This window comes from Muntiacus reevesi, chromosome 2, assembly GCF_963930625.1.
Source record: "Muntiacus reevesi chromosome 2, mMunRee1.1, whole genome shotgun sequence".
Classification (NCBI taxonomy): Eukaryota; Metazoa; Chordata; class Mammalia; order Artiodactyla; family Cervidae; genus Muntiacus; species Muntiacus reevesi.
This window is the reverse complement of record NC_089250.1, coordinates 6,257,760-6,283,085: the sequence shown is the minus strand read 5'-3', so window position 1 is coordinate 6,283,085 and position 25,326 is coordinate 6,257,760. Positions and strand designations below refer to the sequence as shown.

Sequence of the window (25,326 nt, the reverse complement as noted above, 5' to 3'; positions counted from 1 at the left end):
CCCACGGCTTATCTAAGATTGTGGGAGAGAATTATTTTGCAGAGCAAAATCTCTTATGGACTGGGAGACTGTCATACAGAGTGAAAGAAGTCAGAAAGAGAAAAGCAAATATTGCATAATATCTCTTATATATGGAATCTAGGGGAAAGGTACAGATGAACTTATTTGCAAAGCAGAAATAGAGACACAGATGAGAGACCAAACATATGGATGCCAAGGGAGGCAAAGGTGGGTGGAATGAATTGGGAGATTGGGATTGGCATATACACATTCTTGATATTATTAATGTGTATTAAATAGAAAACTAATGAGAACATACTGTGTGGCACAGGGAATTCTGCTCGGTGCTCTGTGATGACCTCAATGGGACGGAAATCCAAAAGAGAGGGGATATGTGTACATGTATGGCTGATTCACTTTGCCTTGCAGCATAAACTAACACAACATTGTAAAGCAACTGTATTTCAATAAAATATAAAAAAAAGATCTCCAGTCTCGCCACTGTTTTGTTAAAACTCTGAAAACCCACATCTTGTAGCAGAGGGTCAGGGTCTTCATCATCTGACCTTGGCCACTGTTCCTACCAGCCACCTTAAGTTTTCCCCAAGCTACTTACCGTTCTGCAGCCTCACTTCTGTGGCTTGGTAAGCAGCATTCTCTCTTCTTGAAATATAACCATACACCCCCTCACCCCCCTTGATCTATGAGACTGACTTCGGTCCTGCCCTCTCCTTTGCACTCTTTGCCTATGTGCACAGCCAGGGTTGTCGTTTCAGGATCATGGGATTACTCATCACAGGCTCCTCTGCACTATGGGAGGATGAGCTCCTTGACCTTCTGGGCCTCCCGTGCCTGTGAACCCCTGCTGCCCAGACCGCCTTAATCAGTCAGGTGTGCTAAACTGAACTGAAGCCCTCAGGGAAACCAGAGGACCCCCAAGACTGCATTTTCAGGACATTCAGGTTTTTAATAGATGCAAGGGATCTGTCTCTTACCTTCCTTCCAGCTATGTAACCTCCCGCGGCTCCAAAGCTTTTGGTGAATGTGCCCATAAATACATCAACATCTCTGGGGTCTATTCCAAAGAACTCCACCACACCCCGGCCGGTTGGGCCCACGGACCCAATACTGTGAGCTTCATCTATGTAGAGGTAAGCCTTGTATTTCTTCTTCAGGGCCACGATATCAGGCAGACACACGATGGAACCTTCCATGCTAGGGCAAAAGAAGAAATGCTTGTCACCAGTGTGCAACCGACCCGCCAGGAAGGCTCTGTGTCACTCTCCCTCTCTGCCCTGACACCAAACAGGGATGACCGGGCATGTTTTATTCGGTGGAGATGTGCTCTCAATCTTGTAAGGCTGCTCTGGCTTTGTTTCACTGGGGGAAAATTAATTTACATTCAATGGATTTAAGTGCTTTGAGTTGTTAAAGCTAATTCCCAGGTAAATAATTAGCTCACTGTGCTGTTGATTAGCTTATTTGTAAAGTCAACTAGCATAACTAGACTGGGCAGACTGGATTCCAGGTATTTTGGTAATTTTAATTAAATTGCTCCACGTCAAGGCATCTATATCAGCCTGCTACTGTCTATTTGGCCAGGCTTCCCAGGTTGCGCTTGTGGTAGAGAACCCGCCTGCCAATACAGGAGACATTAAGAGACATGGGTTAAGGCTTTCCTGTGGCTCAGACAGTAAAGAATCTGTCGGCATTGTGGGTTTGATCCTTGGGTCGGGAAGATCCCCTGGAGAAGGGAATGGCAACCCCCTCCAATATTCTTGCCTGCAGAATCCCATGGACAGAGGAGCCTGCTGGTCTACATATAGTCCCTGGGGTTGCAAAGAGTCGGACACTACTGAGTGACTGACTCTTTCACTTTCAAGAGACATGGGTTAGATCCCTGGCCAGAACCCCCTCCAGCATTCTTGCCTGGAGAATTCTACTGTCAGAGAAGACTGGCGGGTTATGGTCCATAGGGCCGCAAAGAGTCAGACATGACTGAAGTGACTTAGCAGCACATCTGACCTAACTCAGTGCTTGAATTGCTGAATATTAAAAGAAGGAAGTAAAAACACGCAAAAAGGACTTCCCGGATGGCACGGTGGATGAGAATCCAGCTGCTAATGCAACAGATACAGGTTCGATCCCAGGTCTGGGAAGATTTCATGTGCTCCAGAACAACTACACCCCTGTGCCATAACTACTAAGCCAGTGCTGCAATTCCTGAAGCCTCTGCTCTGCAACGAGACACTACCTCAGTGAAGCCCCTGCATCTCAACAAGCAGTAGTCCCTGCTCGCCCACAAGAGAAAGCCCGTGAAAAGCAGTGAAGACACAGCGCAGCCATAAATAAATAACATTATTTTTAAAAAAGATCAACACAGAAGTTACAGGGAAACGCAATTCTGCCTAACAGAAGGAACAACAAACAAACATAAAAAACACAGAGATGAATTTGAAGACATCATTACCCTTAAGACATCAGAGCGTTCACTAAAGCACAGGAGAAAGGCCTTAGGCTCTTCTGTTGAGTCCTTCCTGAACCTGAAGGCTTATTTGAGGCATCTGCTGGTGTCTCCTCTCTTCCTTTAGGGCAATGCTTCTCATTTGTGTGAGCATCAGAATCCTTTGAATGCTTTATTACATTTGAATGGTTTGTTGCAACACAGGTTTCTGGGCCCCACCCAGAGTTTCCAATGGAGGTCCGGGGTGGGTTGAGAACTTGCGTTTCTAGTAAGCTCTTGAGAGATTCCAGGATTTCTGGTTGCAGACAACACTTGAGAACCATTGCTATAGATCAACTTTTGTTTTAGCCCTAAGTGCTTAACTTTTCACAGCAGTTTGTAATTTGGTAAATTTCCTTGGGATTTTAAATTGCAAAATCACTTTAAGTTCTCCAGCAAAGGGAAAGACAGGAGGTAAATAAGCAAGTAAAAGGAGCATTCGTATTTACATGGCACCTCTGGAAGCCAATGGATTTAAAGGAACTGATGTTCTCAGGACTTCTTGTGAGCTGTGTTTTCCCATAGTTTTGACTGTGCCGACAGCTAAGTTCTATGAAATCAGACTCACACTCTCACCCCCATGAAGGAGCTTGTCAAACAATTCAAACAACCCATCAGTTTAGTTCAGGAACTAGTCAACTGATGCAAACGGAGAGTTGAACGTCTCTTCTTCTTAGTTTATTTATTAAATTTAACGTGTTAAGAAAATAGCTTACGTGTTAGGTCCATTCAGTCAAAACAGTCCAGCTGTTGGGTAGCCACCTAGACCCGTGGGTACTGGATGATCTTTTTAAAGAGTCATCTATTATTTATCTGACTTTGGCCATGCGGGGTCTTCACTGCCGCCAGGGCTTTGCCCTGCTTGCGGGGTGCAGCTGTCTCCCTGAGCTGGATTCTGTTGTGCAGCAGGGGCTCGAGGCCCTGACGGCTGTGGTGCTTGTGGGACCTGGGCTCAGTAGCTGGGGTGCATGGGCTTAGTTGCCCTGTGGTGTGTCGGATCTTCTGGGATCAAGGATCGAACCCAAGTCTCCTGCATTGGCAGGCAGATTCTTTACCACTGAGCCACCAGGGAAGCCTCACTTTTTTTTTTTTTTTAAAAAAAGGATTTTATTTTTCAGAGCAGTTTTAAGTTCACAGCAAAACTGGGCAGAGGGTACAGTTTTCCCCTATGCCTTCTGCCTCACATAGGCATAAGCTCCCCCCTTGTCAACAACACCTACCAAAGCGGTACATTTGTTTCAGCCAGTTGACCTCCACTGGCACATCACCATCTAAAGCCCGCAGTTTATATTAGAGTTCACCCTTGGTATTGTTCGTGAAGCTGAGCAGGGCCTTGTGGGGCTCCTGGGCACAAAAGCCTTTCTGTCCCGTTTCTTGTTTATAGAGAATAGGCTTCAGCCTTCATAACTTTCCCTGAGTTCCAAAGTGTTAGCCACTCGATCATGTCTGACTCTTTGTGACCCCATGGGCTGTAGCCTGCCAAGCTGCTGTGTCCACGGGACTCTCCAGGCAAGCATACTGGAGTGGGTTGCCATGCCCTTCTCCAGGGGATCTTCCCGACCCAGGGAGCAAACCAGGTCTCCTGCGTTGCAGATTCTTTGCCATCTGAGCCACCAGGAAGCCCATCAGCTGCTAATCAGGGGAGAGAGGGATGCAGGGAAGAGCAGTCAAGAAATGGCAGAGCAGCCTTGGGGCAGGGTCCTGGTTCTGCCTCAAGTGACACACACAGGGTCTCTGAGCCCTCCTGCAGAACTAAAACCCCCAAGTGGGGGATGTCAAATACTTGATGACAGTCTTCATTCCAGAGGTCACAGAGTGATGACCTCAGCAGGAAACCAGTTGAGGCCAGATTAAAGGAATACAGGCCCTGCGCACACACCCTGACCCCCGGAAACCTGCCTTGGAACCACTGCTGCAAAACTCCTCACCAAATCCCTCCAGGTTGGGACACAGACTTTTAAGGGCATTATCCCCTTGTGCCCCACTTTGCCTGGCAAAGCAGTAGAGCTATTCCTTTCTGTTCCATCCAAAACTTTGTCTCTGAGATTCAATTTAGCAACAGTGCATACAGGCTGAGTTTCATCATCATACACTCTATGGGTTTGGACAAGTGCATAATGACACATATCCGTCATTGTAATATAATACATGCTACTTTTTTTTGGCTCTAAAATATCCACTGTGCTTCACCTATTTTTCCATCTCTCCACCCAACCCCTGACATCCAGGGATCTTTTTGCTGTTTTCATAGTTCTGCCTTTTCCAGAACATGACGTAGTTGGAATCATACACTATGTGATGTTTTCAGATTGGCTTCTTTCAATGAGTAATGTGCATCTAGATTTTCTCTGTGTCTTTTTATGACTCTATAGCTCATTTCTTTTTAGTGCTAATATTCCACTGTCTGAATGCACCACCGTTTATCTGTTTGCTGACTGAAAGACGCTTTGGTTGCTTCCAAGTTTTGGCGATTATACACAAAGATGCTACAAACATCTGTGTGCAGGGTTCTGAGAGAACACAAGTTTTCAGCTCCATTGGGTAAATACCAAGGAGCAAGATTGCTGGATTGTATGGTAAGAGCATGTGGGTAAGCAACCACAAAGCTGCCCTCTAAAGTGACTGGACCATTTTGCATTCCCACCGCCAGTGAATGAACGCTTTGGGTTCCCGCACATTCTCACCAGCACTTACTATTGTCAGTGTTCCAGATTTTGACCTGCTAATAGCTGTGTAGTGGTGTCTCATTGTTTTAACTTGCATTTTCCCTGATGGCATATGATGTGAAGCGGGCTTTCACATGCTTATTTTTGTCTGTCCATTGTCTTTGGTAAGTTGTACGTTAAGGTCTTTGGCCCATTTTTTAAATTCAGTTGTTTGTTTTCTTATTGTTGAGTTCTAAGGGTTCTCCTCCTTGCATCTTTTAGATAGCAGTGCTTTATCAGATCTTTTGCAAGCATTTCCCCCAGTCTGTGACTTGCCTCCTAACACTCTAGATATTATCTTGCAGAGCTGAAGTTCTTAATGTTAATGAAGTCCATCTTATTTGTGCTTTTCACAAAGTCATTCTGGATGTTTTCAGATTTTAATAACATGAAGATCATAGAGTCATCTTCTCTTACTTAAGTTTGCAAGTTAATTCCAGTATTTTCTTAGAGTGATTGCTTGTTAAAGTTATTACTGTTGAAGGGGAGTCCAGCCCTCTGACCCCAAAGCTGAGGTGGTAGCCACATAACTTACTAATTCAGGACTTGGGTAGCTTAGTTGCTGCTCTCTGCCTCAGTTTCCTTGGGTGCAAAACTAACATGATGATAGCACACTGCTCATAAAGGCTCAGTGTGAATTACCGGAAATAATACTTCTAAAATGTCTGACACATCATGGGCACCCACTGGGTGGTTTTTGTCCTCAGGAGGAGCTTAGGAGGAAATGGTAGCACTGGGGCCTCATGTGAGAAATTGGGAGCCCTCTCTGTTGAATCTCTCAGGAAGGAGGCATATGGGCGTCATACCCAATACATGGATGGATGCCCTCAAAATTCTAGAACCTTCTTCTTACCTTTTAAAATGTTCTAAGTTGGTAACACAAACATGCTAAAAACCTGACATGTCACAAATAGCCATTTTTTGTTCCAGAACTGAGTTTGGCAGGAGCCAGAGTTCACACTGAACAGTTTGCAGACACTCTAGGCAGCTAATTAGCCGTCTTTGCTGGCACTGGTCTGGCTGATGTTAGGAGTCTGCCCACCTGGCTTATATTTCTTCATCAAAGATTAATGACTCAGCAATACTGCTGGTTCCAGGAGTTAATGCAGGGCACACAAGAGTTCTAGAGAGTCCAAAAGTCTGTTCTATACATCTGTGTCTCTTTTTCTGCCTTGCAAAACTCAGTGTTTATAAAGAGCGATATTTATCCACACTAAGTTTTCATTTTCTCAATGTGACAAAATTTGAACCAAATCTTTCCCCATAGTAGTATACTGAGTTTGATGTGTACATGAACCAAGTCTATCAATGAAAAGGCTGTCATTAAAATTGCTGTCAAAGAATATTGTGCCAAAAACGATGGAAAAAAAAACAAAACACAAACCCAATAACAGTATTTTCTTCTTGAGTGGAAAGTCATGTTTTCTTTTGGCTTCAATAGAGGGAAAAGAAAAAACTAAAATACAACTGTAGGTAAAAATAATTTCACTCATTAATTGAAATCTCTGAGCAGGGATTTGGATTATTCTTAAACCAATAAGCCAGTGAATAATCTCTTTGTATCTTTTCTATTACATAATGTATTAGCTAAGTGACAAGACTCCTTTTTGAGATCTCCCTCTCATTACCTTCTCCTCTGTGTTTAAACCATATTACCAACTGGGATGACTGGGAATTAAGCCACTGGTTTGCCAATTTACACGGTGGAAAAATCTCCTTGGTGGGCCCAGAGTATAATCCAAGAGAAGAAAGAAGGTGGAAAGAGAGGAGGAAAAAAAAGGAACCAAGGTTAATTAAAAATCAAGTAACTACTGTTTTCTTTCCCTTTGTCTTTATTCATAGGGATACAGGTTAGAATTTGCTACTAAAGTTCTCAGTTCTTAAACTTATTTTATTTGGGTCAAGAGAATGGCTTACATTCTTAGCGACAATGCATGCTGAGATTCCAACATTTGTTTATATATGTAGTTTTGGATACAACTAGATAGTATTTCCTGATTAATTTTATTTTGAAAGTTTGGGCTCCAGCTACACTAGTTTATATCCCAGGTTATTTTGCACCCATCTCCCATTTCTAGGGCTTCCCTGGAGGCTCAGGCAGTAAAGAAACTCCCCACAGTGCAGGAGACCAGGTTAGATCCCTGGGTCAGAAGATCCCCTGGAGAAGGGAATGGATACCCGCTCCAGTATTCTTGCCTGGAGAATTCCATGGACAGAGGAGCCTGGCAGGCTATAGTCCATGGGGTCACAGAGAGTTGGACATGACTCAGCAACTAACACTTTTCACTTTACCCATCTCTAGTGTATATTTGAATGATTCTAACGCTCCTCAACCACCATGAATTGACTACTAGGCTTCCCAGAAACACAAAACTAGAACAGTATGACTTTAACAGAAAGGAAAATGCAGATGAGAACATCAAAATAATACTGTTGTGCCTATGAACCCCAAATCATGGAACCCTAGACTTCAAGATTCAATCTCCCTATTTTACAGATGAAGAAACTAAGCCCTAGACAGGTTGATGAGGAAGATCAAATGCATGCTTTTACATTTTCCATGTTTCCTTCATCGGATGCGGGCACATGGGCAGACTCTTCGGTTTGCGTTGGGTCTCTATCCCAGCAGAGCCACCTGGTTTGAATCCCAGTTCTGCTTTATCTCAGTTACCTTCCCTGGGGCAAGTTATCTAGATCTTGGAACCTGAATGCCTCCATCCTCACAATAACCTCCAGAGTCCTGGAGGTACTTACTCAAGATGGCACGCATGAAATGTTTAATATGTCAATGCGAAGGCGCTTGATAAATGCGTACTTTGTCTTCCGACACCCATCCTCCAGGAGTCGGACAGCTTCGCCATGCAGATGACTTATTGTTTTCTGAATTGTGACTTCCTCAACTGAAAATAAAGTTAATGATGAGGACTGTTACCCTTGGCTGTGGGTTTACTATGGGCTGGGCTTCTGCCAAGCACTGGCGTGTATGATCTCGTTTAATTTTTACAAAGGAATTCTATGAAGGACACATAGCTATAGGCAGCAACACGGGATGTGTGCCCATGTCCAGGCCTCCCTCCAAGTCCTGAGTCGCCTTCTTCTCTATATAAATATTAACACTTACATGATCTATGGATGGTGATAGTGTCATTGCTACTACTATTACTACTACTATTATTATACCTGCTGCTGTGGAGTTTATTGACTTGTAGGATTTGGTGTCTAGCCTTTTCTCCCTTGATACCTACCTTGAGTTTGGCTGACTACTCTTTTTGGGACTTTTGAAAAAATTGGTTTCTGTGAGCTGTCTGTGGCAGAGGGACTTTGCCCAAAGGGGCAAACCACAGACAGAGACAAAAATGATCTGAGAGTGAAAACTCTAAGGAAGATTCGTGTGGAGATTAACGAGGTATACACCCATAATACATCTCTGGAAAATAGCAGTGTATTTGTCAATTGCTGGTTTTGCACCCCTAGCCCTGGCTTTTTGGAAAATCTCGTGGGAAATAATTTCACTTTCTGGAGAAACAACAAAGGAAAACGTCCCTATGTTCCGGAACTCTTCTCCGGGCCGGCCCGGGAGGTCCCAGGAGGTACTGAGGCCTGTCTGAGAAGGGCCCTGCTCCCTATTTATGAGTGCGTCTTTTTAGATCACAGTCTCACTCAAAGACAGCAACCCTTGTGCAGGTGGGACAAAAAGAACCTCTCTGAGAAGACAAGTCCGTGGCCAGGGAAGACGTCTCTCTGTGTACATGTCGGGTTTAAGGAGCTGCTGTGATATTGCCTGTAAGTCTTCCCCCTCTATATACACAAGCCAGTCCTCCAGTGAAAAGGTGGGTTCCTTTTCTCCTCCCCTTGGATCTGGACTTGTGACATGCTTGGACCAGTAGAATGATGCTGAGCCAGTTGTGGGCCCAGCACTTAAAAGACTGACGTCTGCTTTCATTCTCTTGGAAGCCAGCCACCACGTTGTAAGGAAGCTCTCACTGGACTGCTGAGCAAGAAAGCCTACATATAGACAAAGTGCCCCAGAGAAGTGGAGAGGATAAGTCACTTCACTCAACGCCCAGCTGCCAGAGCTCAAATGCACAAGTGAGGTAATTTTGGATGTTCTCGCCCCAACTGAACACCCCGCTGGATGCAGTCCCCTGAACGACCCCAACCCATGTCACAAGGAGCAGAGCCCCCTTATTGGCCCAGATAACCCACCATGGAATGGGAAATAATCACTCACTGCTGGGCACGCCACTCTGCTTTGAGGTGGCTTGCTTCACAGCAGTAGGCCACTGGGCGGTCACCATTGCTAGTGAAACCTAAGCTGTGGTTTGGGGTCACCCTGTCTTGGAACTGAAGTCCCCTTCTGATTTCCCTGTCCTGCTATCAGGTAGGACCCAGCCCCAGCATAGCCATTATCAGAGGGGTTTCTTTGTGTAACTAATGGGACTATTTGACAGTGAAATGTCGGTGGTCTGCTTAATTCAGCCATGATCGAAGTACTTAGAACACACAACTTCCTTTTAGTGGAGTTAGTTTGTTTGCAGTTGGGTTCTGTTTACTCTGCTTCGGGGAGATGCCCATCTCTCTGGCTCAGCTGATCCGCCCTCCCACTGCTCCAGGCCTGACTGACAGGTGCTTAGATAAGGGCTCCCCTCCCAGGCTGGCATCTGGCACAGATCTCACAGGGAGAAAGACCCAAGCTGGAGGTCGTGACAGCCGAGAGTCTAAGCGAGATTATTTCCTAAAAGTCGCAAGTTCTGGGCCTGTGGTTGGTCACATTAGTCTATAGCAGGGCTTCTCGCCCTCGGTACTGTTGACATGTTGAGCCAGATAACTCTTTGTTGCAGGGCCCACCCCGTGCGCTGTAAGTGGGCTAGCATCATCCCTGGGCTCTGCCCACCTGGGGCCAGCAGCGCTCTGTTGTTGTGACAACGGGAAGCTGACAGATATGCTCGGGTGGCGCCCTTGGGAACTGAAAGAAATGCTGCTCCTGATCTCAGACTTCCATTACAACCACGTTCCCTCTTGCTGGGAAGTTAAGCCCTCACCCCCTTCCTTGTAATATTGTTCATCTTTCCATAATTATGTCATAGGAAATATCACCATAGATTCTTCTGACTTTAGGATTGAGCATTGATTTAGGAATGAGCAACTTCCTTGTCTCACGGATTAGGGCATCTGACAGAAGCCGAGTTTGGGGCAATTTCCACTTTATTAACAATCATCAATTTGGAGAATGAAGCAAATTCAGTTGCAACCCTCAATATGAAAGTGCAGTTCTGACCGGCTTAGTGGATGTTTTGTCTGCTCAGCCCTCAAGCTGAGAGAAGGCTGAACACGTCTTCAGATGCAGAAACCATCTCCTGCTCTTCCCAGCTCCGAACCCAGAACTGCGCGCCGGGTTAGTCTTACCTTGAGGAAAACGCGCAGGCCTTTCGTATTCTGATGCCAACAACTGGCCAACTTCAAGGAGTAACTAGAGTTTGGGTGCGCTGTTGAATTAGGGGCAGCTGAGCTCCCATCAGCGGTACCTACTTTCCTGCCTTTGTCGTAAAGGCAAAGAGTGTTCTGATGTTGAGTAACCCAGTCCCAGAGATCTTTGAAACTGTGGGGGCAGCCAAGGGTAGTGGGAGGAATCAATGCAAGCTAGCACAGTTAGTTAGGACATTTCTCCAGGACACCAGCCTCTGAGGTGCTCCGCCGCATGTATGGTCATGGACAAGTCGGGTGAGCCAGCCCCTGACGGTTCACACTGGTGGCTTTGGCTCAGGTCCCCTCATACCCCCTCTATCTCATTCATTGGTCTATTTCACTAGGAGAGGTCAGCCTTGCCCCACTTGTCAGCTCGCTCTGTGCCTCAATGTGTGAACAGGTCTCTGGTTATTTACCTACCTGTAGATGCCCTCCACTAGGATGAGAATCTTTCTCCAAGCTCTGCGGGTTCGAGGCTGGCCGTAGATGACAGCATCTCTCAGGAGCTTCTCTAGGCTTTGCATGTCTTTAAACAATACAAAAAAATTGGAGTCATGAAAGGGTTTTTCTTCCTTCTTTTTTTTCCCCCTAATTACGGAGTTGGAGTCAGATATTTTACATTCAGGCTTGGGCCCGAACTTTCAGAGAGCAAAGCTGGAATCAGAGAACTGGAGGGGAGAGAGCAGTCTATTTGTTAGTAAAATTTAACTCTGACAAGAGGAGAGGTTGGGTTTCTAAGCAGGGAGAACAAACCTCTAGTGGAGATATTGATACATGGTTTCACAGGCTCTTCCTCCGCTCTCCTTAGAGATTGAAGAAACTCACGAAATACATTTCTTAGGCTGAAGATTTGTTGCCAGGTTAAAATTAGCCTGGAGAGGTCATTATCTAACACTCACCAGCCTGGGGAGAGTTTAGCTGGGTTTGCAGGAGTGGCAGCATGTTTGGCAGCATGTTTGGCCGGCAGGGTCTCACGCCTGAGCTTTGGGAAGTGGGTGAATGGAAGCGGTGTGGAGGCCACATTCTGGAGTAAAGCAGCCCCAGGCTGGCTTCAAAACTTTAAAGCAGTGTCATTTTCATGCCATTTATCTACCAGTGGGGCTCAGACTTCAGAGAATATGAAGCATCGTCTGGGGAACTAGTTAACATGCACATCCCCTGTCTCACCCCTAGAGATTTGGGACCAGTTGGCATGGGAGGGATCCACTAGTCTGGTGTTTGGGGTCTTGAGACTCCTGGATCCATCACTCAAAGCCAGACCTCTGGTTTTTTTTTTTTTTTTTTCAATGAAAATGCTCTACTTTTAACATTTTAAATTAACTTTTTAACTGAAGTCTAGTTGATTTACAATGCTATTAGTTTCCGCTGTATGGCAAGGTGAAACAGTATGCATGTACGTGTATCCACTTTCATCCAGACTCCATTCCTACACAGCAGACCCATATTTTGAGCTACATTTCCCAACCACATTGCAGAGAGATGCGTGAGAACCTCAAACCCAGCATTTCCAAGATAGAAACTGTGGCAGGTGCCATTACCGGCCCTAATTCCTACCCTCTGCACATTCGAGTCCTTCGACATGTAACCTCACAGGATGTTTTCTGGCCTCTGACTTGGGTTTGGCCAATGACTTGCTTTGGCTCAGAGAATCCAGGGAAGAGAGAGCAGGTGAATTCTGAGTACGGCCTTAGGAGACCTCCCATGTTTCTGCTTTTCCTCGTGTACTCTGCCAGTAACAGGACAAGAACACCCCGAGGGCTAGCCCGGCTGGTCCCAGGAGGGGTCCAAGAGAGGCTGAGAGACAAGGGGGACAGTTAGCCCAGTCCCCTTCAGTCACGCGGGAAAAATCAGTGATATTTATTGGGTGCTACTGAGGGTTCAAGGCTGTTTGTTGCAGGAATAGCTAATGAACGCAGCCTCCAAAGGCCCTTCCTGACCTAGCTCCTGGCTATCTTCCTGATACTATTTCTCAGTATTCTTCAACACACAGCCTCTCATCTCTCTTACACACTTTCTCTTCTGGTCTGTCTGGAGAACTTCCACCCATCACGCAAGACTCCACTAAAGCTCTTTTGGCCAATACAGCAAACTTTCTTTCTTCCTTGTGTCCTTAATGATTTTTTTATATGTATATTTTTGTCTATTCTGTTTAAAAATTTTTTTGTTTTTACTGTAGTTGGTTTACAATGTATTCACTTCTCTACAGCAAAGCGATTCAGTTATACATACATGGATTCCTTTTTATAATCTTTTCCATTATGGTTTATCACAGGCTATTGAACATAGTCTTTTTGCTCTACAGTAGGACTTTGTTGCTTAAGATGATGTGGTAAATATGGAATACTGCTCAGCTGTAATAATGCCATTTGCAGCAACATGGATGGATGTAGAGATGAGCATATTGAGTGAAGTAAGTCAGATGACATCACTTATGTGTGGAATCTAAAAAGTAACAGAAATGAACTTACCCACAAAACAGACACAGACTCGTCTATTCTACTTTTAAGCACTCATCACATTGTCTATTCTACTTTTAAGCACTCATCACATTGCTCATTATTTGAGTTCATGTCTATCCTCCAGGGAAGGCAGGGACCTTATCTTATTCATCCTTTTAGCCTAGTCCTAATGCTCAATGTGAGAGCTAATTTGATAGGTAATAGGTGAATCCCTTATCTTTTCACGGAAAGGATTGTAGATGAGGAAACAGGAAAAGGAATGACACTTTGGGATCTAAATATGAATTATAAGTAAGGATAGTTTCCTCATGCTTGCAGTAGTATTTCTTTAAATAACTGTCTTTTTAGCTTTTGTTTTAAAGACAGGCAGATATATCTTCTGAGTCATGACCCAAGATGCAGTATGTTTTAATGACCCTGCATCATTGTCCACTAGAGGGCAGCCAAGGAAACAAAAAGCAGCTTTCTTTGAGAATTTAAGGGATAAGAGCCCTTCACCTTTATTGACATTTTGCTTTCAGCTGGGCTCCTAAAGTGTTGAAGGAACCCTTGTGCTTGGAGAAACCAGCTCCCTTTCCTGTAATCCGCTGAAGGCCTGTTAGTCTTGGAAGAGAATAAAGAGATGATTCAGAGAATAAAGAGATGATGAGTCTAAACAGAACTGTTTAAAGGGTTTTTCCTCCTGGGACTTGGAATTTACAAGTCTTTATACAGAAATAATACATGATGAGTGTGATTCCAGTAATAAAAGAAAACCCAAGAGAACTAAATTATAAGTCATTTAAAAATCAATTTTCTCCCACTAGTTAGTTGCCTAGGGAAGAGATGGGAGATTGCATAGGGGCAAACTTCTGGAGGAGAAGAGAATGGTGACTGATCTCTTAGTGGAGATATCACCACTGTAGATGAACATCAAAGTTTATCACACTCTATATTTTTAATGAAAAAAATAAAAATTGATATTCTAAGCTTTTGAAAAATCTGCACATGCCTAGATTATCATACTCTTCTTACAGTCAAAGAGGTCACATACTTCTTAGAGGCTGAGTTTGGGAGTTTAATTAAGTTAACACAGCTAAGGAAAAGAGAAGTTTCTATCCATTCTTCTAATATCAGACAGCCTGCAAATGCCATTGATATGTTTGCTGCATTTTGCAGACGGCAGGAAACTCATAGTATTTGTCATGAATGGACAGCTTTTTGGGGAGAGGTTTTTAGCGGAACTTGAGAAAAAACCCCTGGTGTCCACCCACTGGGATCCTCACGCAAAGGGAGAATCAGTCAGTTATGTTTCCCCCGTGGGGGATAAACTCTTTACAGAATCACTGAGGCTAGACACAGAAAGGTATGCTTTCACTCACTGTAGGATTCTGGGCCCATGTTAACATCTGGTCATTTCTGATTCTCAAGTTCTTACTGTATAATTCTACAGCATGGGTTACAGACCTGTAGGATTCAGGGGATTGTGGTTTATGGTCTGCAGGCCTTACGAGAGTCTACTGTTTCAGCAAATCATGTGCTAACATCTGCAAGGGATTTTCAAATAATAATACTTATTAAAGTACTTATACTCACATTATGTTAATCCCTATGACACCTCTGAGAAGTAGGTAGGAACAATTAGGTTTTGGCTTTTTTCAAATAAGCAAACTAAAGTCAGAAGTTTGTCAAACCAATAAAACCCCAAACAAACAAACAAACAAAAAAGACTCAGTCTAAACAAATCAGTTTCTGGTCAGAGTATAAAAAAGAATCTTGAGTTAGGGAAGTTAAAAGAATACATTTGACGCCATCCAGGTGCACCCACACAGCGCTATTGCAGCATGTTGTTACAAAGTCATAATAACACACTGCGGACTTGCAATCATCACAAAGTTGAGTAACAACAATGCCTTAGACGTTATTCGCCACAAATCTGGCTTATCAAGGCGGGTTCTTTTGGTTTGTGACAGGGTGAGAGAAGGGAGCTGGCGTGGTGGGTGATGCGATGTAGTCTGGGGGCTACGTTCTGGCTCAAAGCTGCCCTGGTTTGTCACCACTTAAGGAATTACTGAATCCCGGGAAGAGCCCATCTTTGTGCCCAAAGCTCCGATCAGCCTTAGGTGGCAATGACTGTCTGCATCAGTTCCTGCACCTGTTTTTATTTTATTTTTTTTCCTGCACCTGTTTTTAAATTCAAAGCCTGCCTGGATAATATCAGCAAGCTTCTGGGATCTGTACAGACCCTGAGAAGAGAGCCCGAGTCAGAAATGATCACAAAGAAGCCGCAGTCATCTCAGAAGGGAGGTTCGGTGTAATTCAAAGAGCGTCTTCCTAGATTAGAGATTAGAACTGGGTCCTAGAGATTAGAACTGGGTCCCTGGCCTCTTTTTTACTCTCTTGTACAGTGCTGAAACGGTTTCTCCTGCCACGGCTGCCTCTTTCCTCATCTCTCCTGCAACTGAGCTTTTGTTGAGACAAGAGGACTTTGTCCTCAGCCATCCCTCACTGCCCCGCCTGCTCGCCCATCCAGAGCCTGTGATGGGGGCTGAGTGGCAGGCTGAGCTTCCCAGATGCTGCCCAGCATGCTGGCAATTCACCTCCACCCCTCAAAGCTCCAGGAAACCTGCCCCCAGATGCATTTAGATACATCCTCTGGGTCCCTGCTCTGTGGGATGCTTGCCCAAATCTTTTCAGGCCTACATACAAAAGATACTCAGTGGCTCAATAGCTGCTTCTTAAGTGAAAAGACGGTTGGATGATGAAGAAATGCTGCTTGTTCCTCTTTCTAATTCTTCCGCCCCACCCATCCCTCACCCCCCGCCCCTCGTCCCTGTGTGCCTTCAGAGACGCTCAGTGTCTTCCTTCAATATTGAGCCCAAATGCGAACTATTAAGCAACAGATACTTAAAACAACTGTGACTGATGATAAATTATTCTTACTTTTTTTAAAAAGACTTTTGTGTGTGTGTGGATCATTTTTAAAGTCTTTATCGGATTTGTTACAATATTGCTTCTGTTTTAAGTTTTGGTTAAGATCCGCAAGACATGTGGCTCTTAACTCCCCAAGCAGGGATGGAACCTGCACCACCTGCTTTGGAAGGTGACGTCTTAACCTCTGGACCTCCAGGGAAGTTCCCTAGTCTTACTTATAAGATGCTTTTGGGGGGACTGCTCCCTTGTGCAGCCTTTGGGGGAAAACATGATCATAATAGCCACTTCTGGCAAGCAAAGCAAATATTCTTCTCAAAGTCACATTTATAGAGTCTCTTCTGCAAGATCAGTGAGGGCGTTTCTGATGTCCTGGAGAAGTGGTGACTTTGCAAAGCAGTTTGGATACATACTTCGGTTCAGGTCTTCTGGATGGATCTTTAAATATACGGGCAGATATCATGTGGCCTTTTGTTAGTCAAAGAAGCAAGATGAGCTTCCTGGAAGAGGGCAAAGGGCAGCTGGGAGGAGAGGAGTTGGGTTGGGGTTTGAGGGTGTGTGGGGGCAGGGGTGGGGGTCATTGCAGAAATGTCTGGCCTTGGGGACATGAGATGAAGAGCAGACAGGGTCTGCATAAAGGCACAGGGTGTCCCATGCACTCAGGTTTGGGGCCTGATACAGCTTGGAGGTCTCAGATCCTCAGGCAAGGGCCTGTGGGAATAGACGGAGTACTCAGTGGGATCCCTGGGTGAGTGGGGCCAGGGCAGGAAGGTGAGCCTTGACTCGGGGAGCACTGTGGGAGCCCAAGTCAGCACCTGGATGCTGTGTTTCAGGTCGCTCTGTGGGAGCCCAAGTCAGCACCTGGATGCTGTGTTTCAGGTCGCGGGGCAGCCATGGGTGCCCAGTGAGTGCTGCCTGCCTGCCTGCCCTGACCCGGGAGAGTTGCACAAGAGATGGAAGCTGCAGGGTATTGCTACATCACCCTTCCATCCGGGGGAGGCATGGAGTGGAAAGGAGGTCTAAGTTCATTGTGTTTCAAAGAGGAACTCTGAACTCAAACCTCCTTGATTTAAATCTCAGCTCTGCCTCTTTCCAGCTCTGTCAATGAGCAAGTCACCTCACCACCATGTACCTTTTTTTCTTCATCTGGAACAAGGGGTAATTGGTAGGTGCCTTGTTGTGTAGCTGAGGTTGAAATGAGTGAGTGCATGTGAAAGTTTCATTCCAGCAAGTGTTCAATACTCTTACTGTTAAAAGGTATAGAGGCAGTTGCTTTATTTATTAAAGTGAAAATCTAGTTCAAGAGCCTGGAGATCTAAAAGGCTGTGGCTTGTGAAGTAACCTAAGTGATGTTTATAGGTTTGACCTTCCACTCAAATGACACTCGTGAGCCCTCGGAAGAGGCAAGGCCCTGAGTGTTCCCACAAACACTGCATCCTTTGTTCCCCCTCCTCGTGGCCTGTAAAGGCCTCTAGAAAGAATCCTGGTTCTTCCTCTTGATTTTTTTTCCCCCAAACCACTCCAAATTCTTGGCCTGCCCATTCCTCTGACCTCATGCAACTCTCCTAGTTGAAAAGACTGCTTCTCCTCTTCAGGACCAGCTCAAGAAGCCCTTTGTGACTCACTTGAGTATGGAGCTTACTCCCAGCCTCTCTGCTCCAAGTGCGAACAGCAGCATTACCTGGGAGCTTGTTGGAAGGGCAGATGTTCAGGCCCCTGCCCAGACCTGAGTCTGGACTCTGCATTTTAACAAGTCACCACACAGTGCCTCCTTGTACATTAAAGTCCAGGAAACACTATCCTACAATCTATGTCCCATGCATTTACCAGTAAAGTGACAACTTCAGAAAAAGCAGAAACAAAACTCAGTTCTGACTTTCACAGACCTCTGAAAGAAGAGGTTGACCTTTCCAGAAAGTTGAAATTCACTCAGGATTTGAGGTCCTGGAATTCTCAGGGTGATGATATACTCGGCCCAGAGGATGCGTTCACCAAAGGCCTCCCCATGGTGCTTGGACCTATTTCCTCAACGCACCAACCTGTGGGCCCCTGGTTGGAGCTGATGCCTTGGCCAGTGCTGTGAAATGGCTGGAGAGTCTGTTTTGTGGCACTGATGAGTCACAAATGCAAACTAAGTGTTGACTGTTTTCCTGGAGCTACCCACCGTAGACTGTGCGAGGAGATATTCTTAGCATGTTGCCAGAGGCCAGGCTTTAGCTTCTGGGTGAAAATTCAGGCTGCTAGCAGGATAAGGCACTACACTAGATTGATTTTCCATGAGAACCCATGTCTCTCTCTGGGTCTGGCGTGGGGTCTGGCAGTAGCTGGAAGAGTATCATGCAGAGATGTCCATGCACCTGGGGTCCTCTCACCGCAAACACAGGCTGTTCTTAGTCCAGGAGATTTCTTTCTGGCTGGAGGAGTATACTCAGCCTGAGTCAGGACAGCCCTCAACCTACCAACGAGTGGGAAGTGCTGGGTAAACCCTGGGGCTCCCACTCTTCAGTGGGGTAACACTGAGGCACTCACACTGGTGCCCAGAGCCTTCTGGCAGACTTGCTATCCGTTGTCTGTTGTGGTAGACAGCACACTCTTTCCTGGCTGCCCCCTTCCCGGTCTTCACCCCCTGCTCATCTGCCTGGAACCTGGGATCACTTCCTCAGGAAAGGACTTGCCTTCACATCATGTCTCAGGTCTGGTCCTGGGGAAAACGAACCAAGACAGGAGCAACAGACTTGGGTTTGAATTTTGACTCTCAGCGTATGTTGTGCGTGTCCTTGGGCAGGTCATTCAGTCACTTTGAGCCTAGTTTTCCCTTAATAAGTCAGAATAGTGAAGAGAAATATGCTCTGGATTTTTGTTAAATTTGAATGGCCGATTATATAAAGGGCTTAATACAGTGCTTAGCAGCAGTGAATGTTGAATAAATGATTGTTGGGATCTCGACATGGTTGTCCCCATGGAACCCACAAAGGACTGGTTCCAGGAACCTCTGTGGACACACAAATCTACAGATGCTTGAGTCAGTCACATATGGCATAGTGGTTGCGTGTAATCTATGCACTGTTGCTCGTGCTGCTAAGTCACTTCAGTTGTGTCCGACTCTGTGCGACCCCATAGATGGCAGCCCACCAGGCTCCCTTGTCCCTGGGATTCTCCAGGCAAGAACACTGGAGTGGATTGCCATTTCCTTCTCCAATGCATGAAAGTGAAAAGTGAAAGGGAAGTCGCACAGTCATGTCCGACTCTTCGCTACCTCATGGACTGCAGTCACTAGGCTCCTCCATCCATGGGATTCTCCAGGCAAGAGTACTGCAGTGGGATGCCATTGCCTTCTCCGAATCTATGCACATCCTCCCTATAACTTACATAATCTCTGGTTTACTTATAATACCTCAGTTCAGTTCAGTTCAGTTCAGTCACTCAGTCGTGCCCGACTCTTTGCGACCCCATGAATCACAGCATGCCAGGCCTCCCTGTCCATCGCCAACTCCCAGAGTTTACTCAAACTCATGCCCGTCGAGTCGGTGATGCCATCCAATCATCTTATCCTCTGTCGTCCCCTTCTCCTCCTGCCCTCAATCTTTCCCAGCATCAGGGTTTTTTCCAATGAGTCAACTCTTCGCATCAGGTGGCCAAAGTACTGGAGTTTCAGCTTCAGCATCGGTCCTTCCAATGAACACCCAGGACTGATCTCCTTTAGGATGGACTGGTTGGATCTCCTTGCAGTCCAAGGGACTCTCAAGAGTCTTCTCCAACACCACAGCTCAAAAGCATCAATTCTTCGGCACTCAGCTTTCTTTATAATACCTAATACAATGTAAATGCTGTACAAACAGTTGCCAGCATGTGATAAAGTTTTGCTTTTTAAAAAATTTCATTTGTTTACTTATTTACTGTTTAACTATGCAAGGCCTTTGCTGTGCATGGACCTTCTCCTGTGGCAAGCAGGAGCCACTCTCTAGTTGCAGCTCAGGCATCTCATCGTACTGACTTCTCATGCAGAACATGGGCTTTGTTGCTCCTCCGCATGTTGGATCTTCCAGGACCAGGGATTGAACTGTGCCCCCTGCATTGGCAGGCGGATTTCTAACCACTGAACCCCCAGGGAGTCCAAGTTTTGCTTTTTGTAACTTTCTGGAAAATGGTTTCCTGAATAATTTCAGTCTGTGGTTGGTTGAATCTGATGACTGTGGAACAGGTAGAAATGGAGGGCTGACATAACTGTCCACATCCGCTATCTAGGAAGAGCTAATCCCTGGTGATAGATTCTGCTAAAAATAGACTTATGCGTTGTTTACTTTTCCTTAGAGAGTATTGCCTTCCTTTCCTTCTTTTAGTCTTTTCGGTTCCTCATGCTGATTTGGGGGATTAGAGAAAGGATGGGGGCTTCCCAGGTGGCGCTAGTAGTGAAAGAACCTGCCTGTCGATGCAAGAGACAGAAGAAACACAGGTTCAGTCCCTGGGTCAGGAAGATAGATACCCCAGAGGAGTGCGTGGCAACCCACTCCAGGATTCTTGCCTAGAGAATCCTGTGGACAGAACCTGGCGGGCTACAGTCCATGGGGTCGCAGAGTTGGACTCCACCTGGGCAACTTAGCAGGCAGGCAGGGAAATGATGAGTAGCTCAAAGTTATTGGTCAAACCCAGTCACATAGGATTCAACATTTATTATGACAGTCTGAATAGTCTTAACTATTCAGGTATATTTTTTTCCCATACAGAATACAAAAATTCAAGGACAGGAATTCTGATGAATTCATAGTTACTCTAAATAATAAGCAAGAATCCTTTGGTATTAATCTACATAAAAATAGGACCTCTTCTCCCTCCAAGGTCAGGAAAGTATCCTTAAATGTAAGCAGAGGACACAGATAGAGCAAAGTCCAAGAAAGTGGAACACATGTGGTTGTATGACATCCCATCCTCCTGATACTTACAAAAGATCCAGCTTAGGTGGCCGTTCTTTTTCCCAATGAGTCAGACTTTATTTACGTGTTCAGTTCTTTCCTCTTTCCAATAAAGAATTGCACCAGTCAGGTTTTCTTGTTCAGTGATCATGTCACCCAGATAACAAAAATACTGTTTCCCCATACAAACCACTATCGAGTTCTTTCTCATACTGCAGTAAACTCTTTGAGCCTAAATGTAGGATTTTACATTTGTCTCAGCTACATTTAACTTTATTTGTGTGATGTTATTGATATTTTAAGATAGTTTCTTTTTTTTTTTTTTTTGCTCCTGAAGTGCTACATTTTCCTCTTTTCTTGAAGCCACCTTCAGTTTTGACAAATAAGCCTTCCATTTCTTCCTCAAAGCCTTGGAACGTGCCCATCAGACAGGGATCAGAGAAGAAGAGCTTTTCTTTTCCTATTAAATAGTAGTTTTAGTTATATAGAATTCTATCATTTTTTGTTGACCAATCATGATACCATGATATTAAGTGAATAATAGTTACATAATCACAACAGTAAAGATGTTTATCAGTTTTCACAATCAGTAGCCAGAAAAAAAATAAAAGATAATTATAATTGCAAGCCATAACAGAAATACGATTAACCTAGCAATATAAAATAATTACACACAATTTGGGGGGTTAGGTAGAGTGACGTGGTAAGTGGAAGTGCACGCGTACACGTGTTCTCATCCACCTAGTCATCCCATGTCTTTTGCTTAGTACATTTAACCCATTTACAGTTCAGGTAATTATTGACATGTGTGATCCTACCACCGTTTTCTTAATTGTTTTGGGTTTATTTTGTGTAGGTCCTTCCCTTCTCTTATGTTTCCTGCCTAGAGAAGTTCCTTTAGCATTTGTTCTAAAGCTGGTTTGGTGGTGCTGAATTCTCTCAACTTCTGCGTGTCTGGAAAGCTTTTGATTTCTCCTCCAATCTGAATGAGACTATTCAGACTGTGTAGACTATTATTGGTTGTAGGTTCTTCTCTTTCATCACTTTAAATACATCATGAAGGTGGCCATTCTTAAAATCCATCTCACAAGTTATTAGCTCCTATCTGGCCTGGTTGCACACCTCTTACATACACAGGAAGGCAACTTTGAATCTTCGGCAGATTCTTTGAAAAATCTCTCCCTTATTCCAATCAGCACTTATACCTACTAAGGATTAAAGTATCATTGTTTACCGAGGTATTTAGGATTATCCCAGGATAAATTAAAGTTTTGCTTTTTGTAACTTTCTGGAAGTTTTTTTCTCAAATATTTCCGGTCTGTGGATGGTTGAATCCGGTGGATGTGGAACACACAGAAATGGAGGGCGGACAGTGATCCAAGTACCCATCCAGCAATAAAGACAGCCAGCAGCTACTGACACCTTACCTACTGTGGCTAAATTGAATTATTTTCCCCTCCCTATGCCATCTCATTTCTGGAACATCTCAAATGAGAAGTTGTTCTAAGGACACTGAAGCTAGCCCTGCTCTCAAAGGTGGTTGTGTTCTGATGTAAATACAGCAGCAGGGAGAATTCTTTATGGGTAAAAGTTAGGTTGAGTACATTAGTGAGTGAGAACAAATGATTTATGTATCTGAGACTGAAAGTCGATTAGTTTTCTACTATAAGAAATTAGCACAAATCTATGGCTTTAAAATAGCACAAATTTGCTATCTTACAGATCTGGAGGTTAAAACCCTGAAATGGGTCTTCAGTTCAGTTCAGTTCAGTTCAGTTCAGTACTCAGTCATGTCCATCTCTTTGTGACCCCATGGACTGCAGCAAGTCAGGCCTCCCTGTCCGTCACCAACTCCCAGAGTACTCAAACTCATGTCCATTGAGTCAGTGATGCCATCCAACCATCTCATCCTCTGTTGTCCCCTTCTTCTCCCACCTTCAATCTTTCCCAGCATCAGGGTCTTGTCAAATGAGACAGGTTTGCATCAGGTGGTCAAAGTATTGGAGTTTCAGCTTCAGCGTCAGTCATTCCAATGAATATTCAGGACTGATAACCTTTAGGATGGACTGGTTTGATCTCCGTGCAGTCCAAAGGACTCTCAAGAGTCTTCTCCAAAACCACAGTTCAAAAGGATCAATTCTACAGTGCTCAGCTTTCTTCACAGTCCAACTCTCACATCCATACATGACTACTGGAAAAAACCACAGCTTTGACTAGATGGACCTTAGCTGGCAAAGTAATGTCTCTGCTTTTCAATAAGCTGTCTAGGGGAGTCATAGCTTTTCTTCAAGAAAAAGCGTCTTTTAATTTCATGGTGCAATCACCATCTGCAGTGATTTTGGAGCCCCCAAAATAAAGTCTCTCACTGTTTTCACTGTTCCCCCATTTATTTACCATGACTGGATGCCATGACAATCCATGGGACTGGATGCCATGATCTTAGTTTTCTGAATGTTGAGTTTTAAGCCAACTTTTTCACTCTTTTCTTTCCCTTTCATCAAAAGGCTCTTTAGGTCTTCTTTGCTTTTTGCCATAAGGGTGGTGTCATCTGCGTATCTGAGGTTATTGATATTTCTCCCAGAAATCTTGATTCCAGCTTGTGTTTCATCCAGTCCAGCATTTCACATGATGTACTCTGCACATAAGTTAAATAAGCAGGGTGACAATATATAACTTTAACATACTCCTTTCCCGATTTGGAACCAGTCTGCTGTTCCATGTCCAGTTCTAACTGTTGCTTCCTGACCTGCATACAGGTTTCTCAGGAGGCAGGTCAGGTGTTCTGGTATTCTCATCTCTTTAAGGATTTTCCACAGTTTGTTGTGATCCACACAATCCAAGGCTTTGACATAGTCAATAAAGGAAAAGTAGATGTTTATCTGGAACTCTCTTGCTTTTTTGATGATCCAGTGGATGTTGGCAATGTGATCTCTGGTTCTTCTGCCTTTTCTAAATCCAGCTTGAACATCTGGAAATTCACGGTTCATGTACTGTTGAAGCCTGGCTTGGAGAATTTTGAGCATTACTTTACTAGCGTGTGAGATGAGTGCAATTGTGCAGCAGTTTGAAGATTCTTCAGCATTACCTTTCTTTGGGATTGGAATGAAAACTGACCTTTTCCAGTCCTGTGGCCACTGCTGACTTTTCCAGATTTACTGGCATATTGAGTGCAGCATTGATCTTAGACAGGTATTAAGCAACCTGTTGTGGAGTCTGAATCGATTCATCTGTAAACTAGTACTGACCTCATGAGGCTGTTCACAGGGTTAAATAAGTACATAAGGAAAGATCATCAACTCAGCATCTGGTGCAGTGTAAATTCTCAGTAAATGCTAGTTGCTTGTATAAAATAACCACAGTGAGCATTTATTAAAAGATATAAATGAGAACTGTTATCTATTGTTTGGGGCCCAAAGAGAAAGCATGAAGAATAAATTACTGAATGTTTTAAGAGCTTTGTAAAATTGGAAGATAAATTGAAATTCTTCAATTGTAATTTTGCCAAAGGACTAAGAAATTACAATTTTGTTTGAAGATAATTTCAAACTTAACAAAATATTTGCAAGAATAAGAATATTACAAAGAACACCCAGGTACCTTTTCCTAGATTCATCTAATAACACAGCAGGTACAAACAACTCAGTAGCTTCTATTACCAGGCATTGTGCTAAGCTTCTATTACCAGGCATTTTATATTCCTTTTCCAACATACTGTGAACCAGGCATCATAATAGAGATTAGTTTCATACCATGAATCAGGCATCATAATAGAGGTTATTTTTGGAATTACTAAATAACAATCTAAGAAGGTTAAGTAATTTGCCTAGGACCACATTATAGTAGGCTATAAAACAAGAACACAAATGCTTGGGTCAAAACCTATACTTAGGGAAAAAAAAAACCAAATCAACGGTTGTGAATTTATGTATGCTGTATACTGGGCTTTTCTGGTAGCTTAGCTGGTAGAGAGTCTGCCTGGAAGGCAGGAGACCCCAGTTCAATTTCTGGGTCAGGCAGATCCCGTGGAGAAGGGATAGGCTGCCCACTCCAGGATTCTTGGGCTTCCCTGATGGCGCAGATGGTAAAGAGTTTGCCTGCCATGCTGGAGACCTGGGTTCAATCCCTGGGTTGAGAAGATCCCCTGGAGGAGGGCATGGCAACCCACTCCAGTATTCTTGCCTGGAGAATCCCATGGACAGAGGAGCCTGGCGGGCTACAGTCCAGGGGGTCGCAAAGAGCTGGACACGACTGAGCGACGAAGCATAGCACAGCACAGGCTGTGTACCATGCTTGTGGTTGCTATGAACACGTCCCATCTGTCTTATCACCCTATCCACCTATCGTCTTCATCTTTGTAGAATCTCCAAGGGAGA

General features: G+C 44.5%; 1 protein-coding gene across 2 annotated transcripts in view; it reads right to left on the bottom strand.

Annotated features, from left to right (window-relative positions):
- Nucleotides 1–25,326, bottom strand: part of SPTLC3 (serine palmitoyltransferase long chain base subunit 3) — a 160,578-nt gene that overhangs the window by 48,947 nt on the left and 86,305 nt on the right. For both annotated transcript variants that reach the window (XM_065920874.1, XM_065920873.1), the window contains exons 7-8: nucleotides 11,095–11,200; nucleotides 996–1,215 (exon numbers count right to left, since the gene is read on the bottom strand). In XM_065920874.1, coding sequence (XP_065776946.1) covers nucleotides 996–1,215; nucleotides 11,095–11,200 — 326 coding nt within the window. The remainder of the gene's footprint in view (nucleotides 1–995; nucleotides 1,216–11,094; nucleotides 11,201–25,326) is intronic.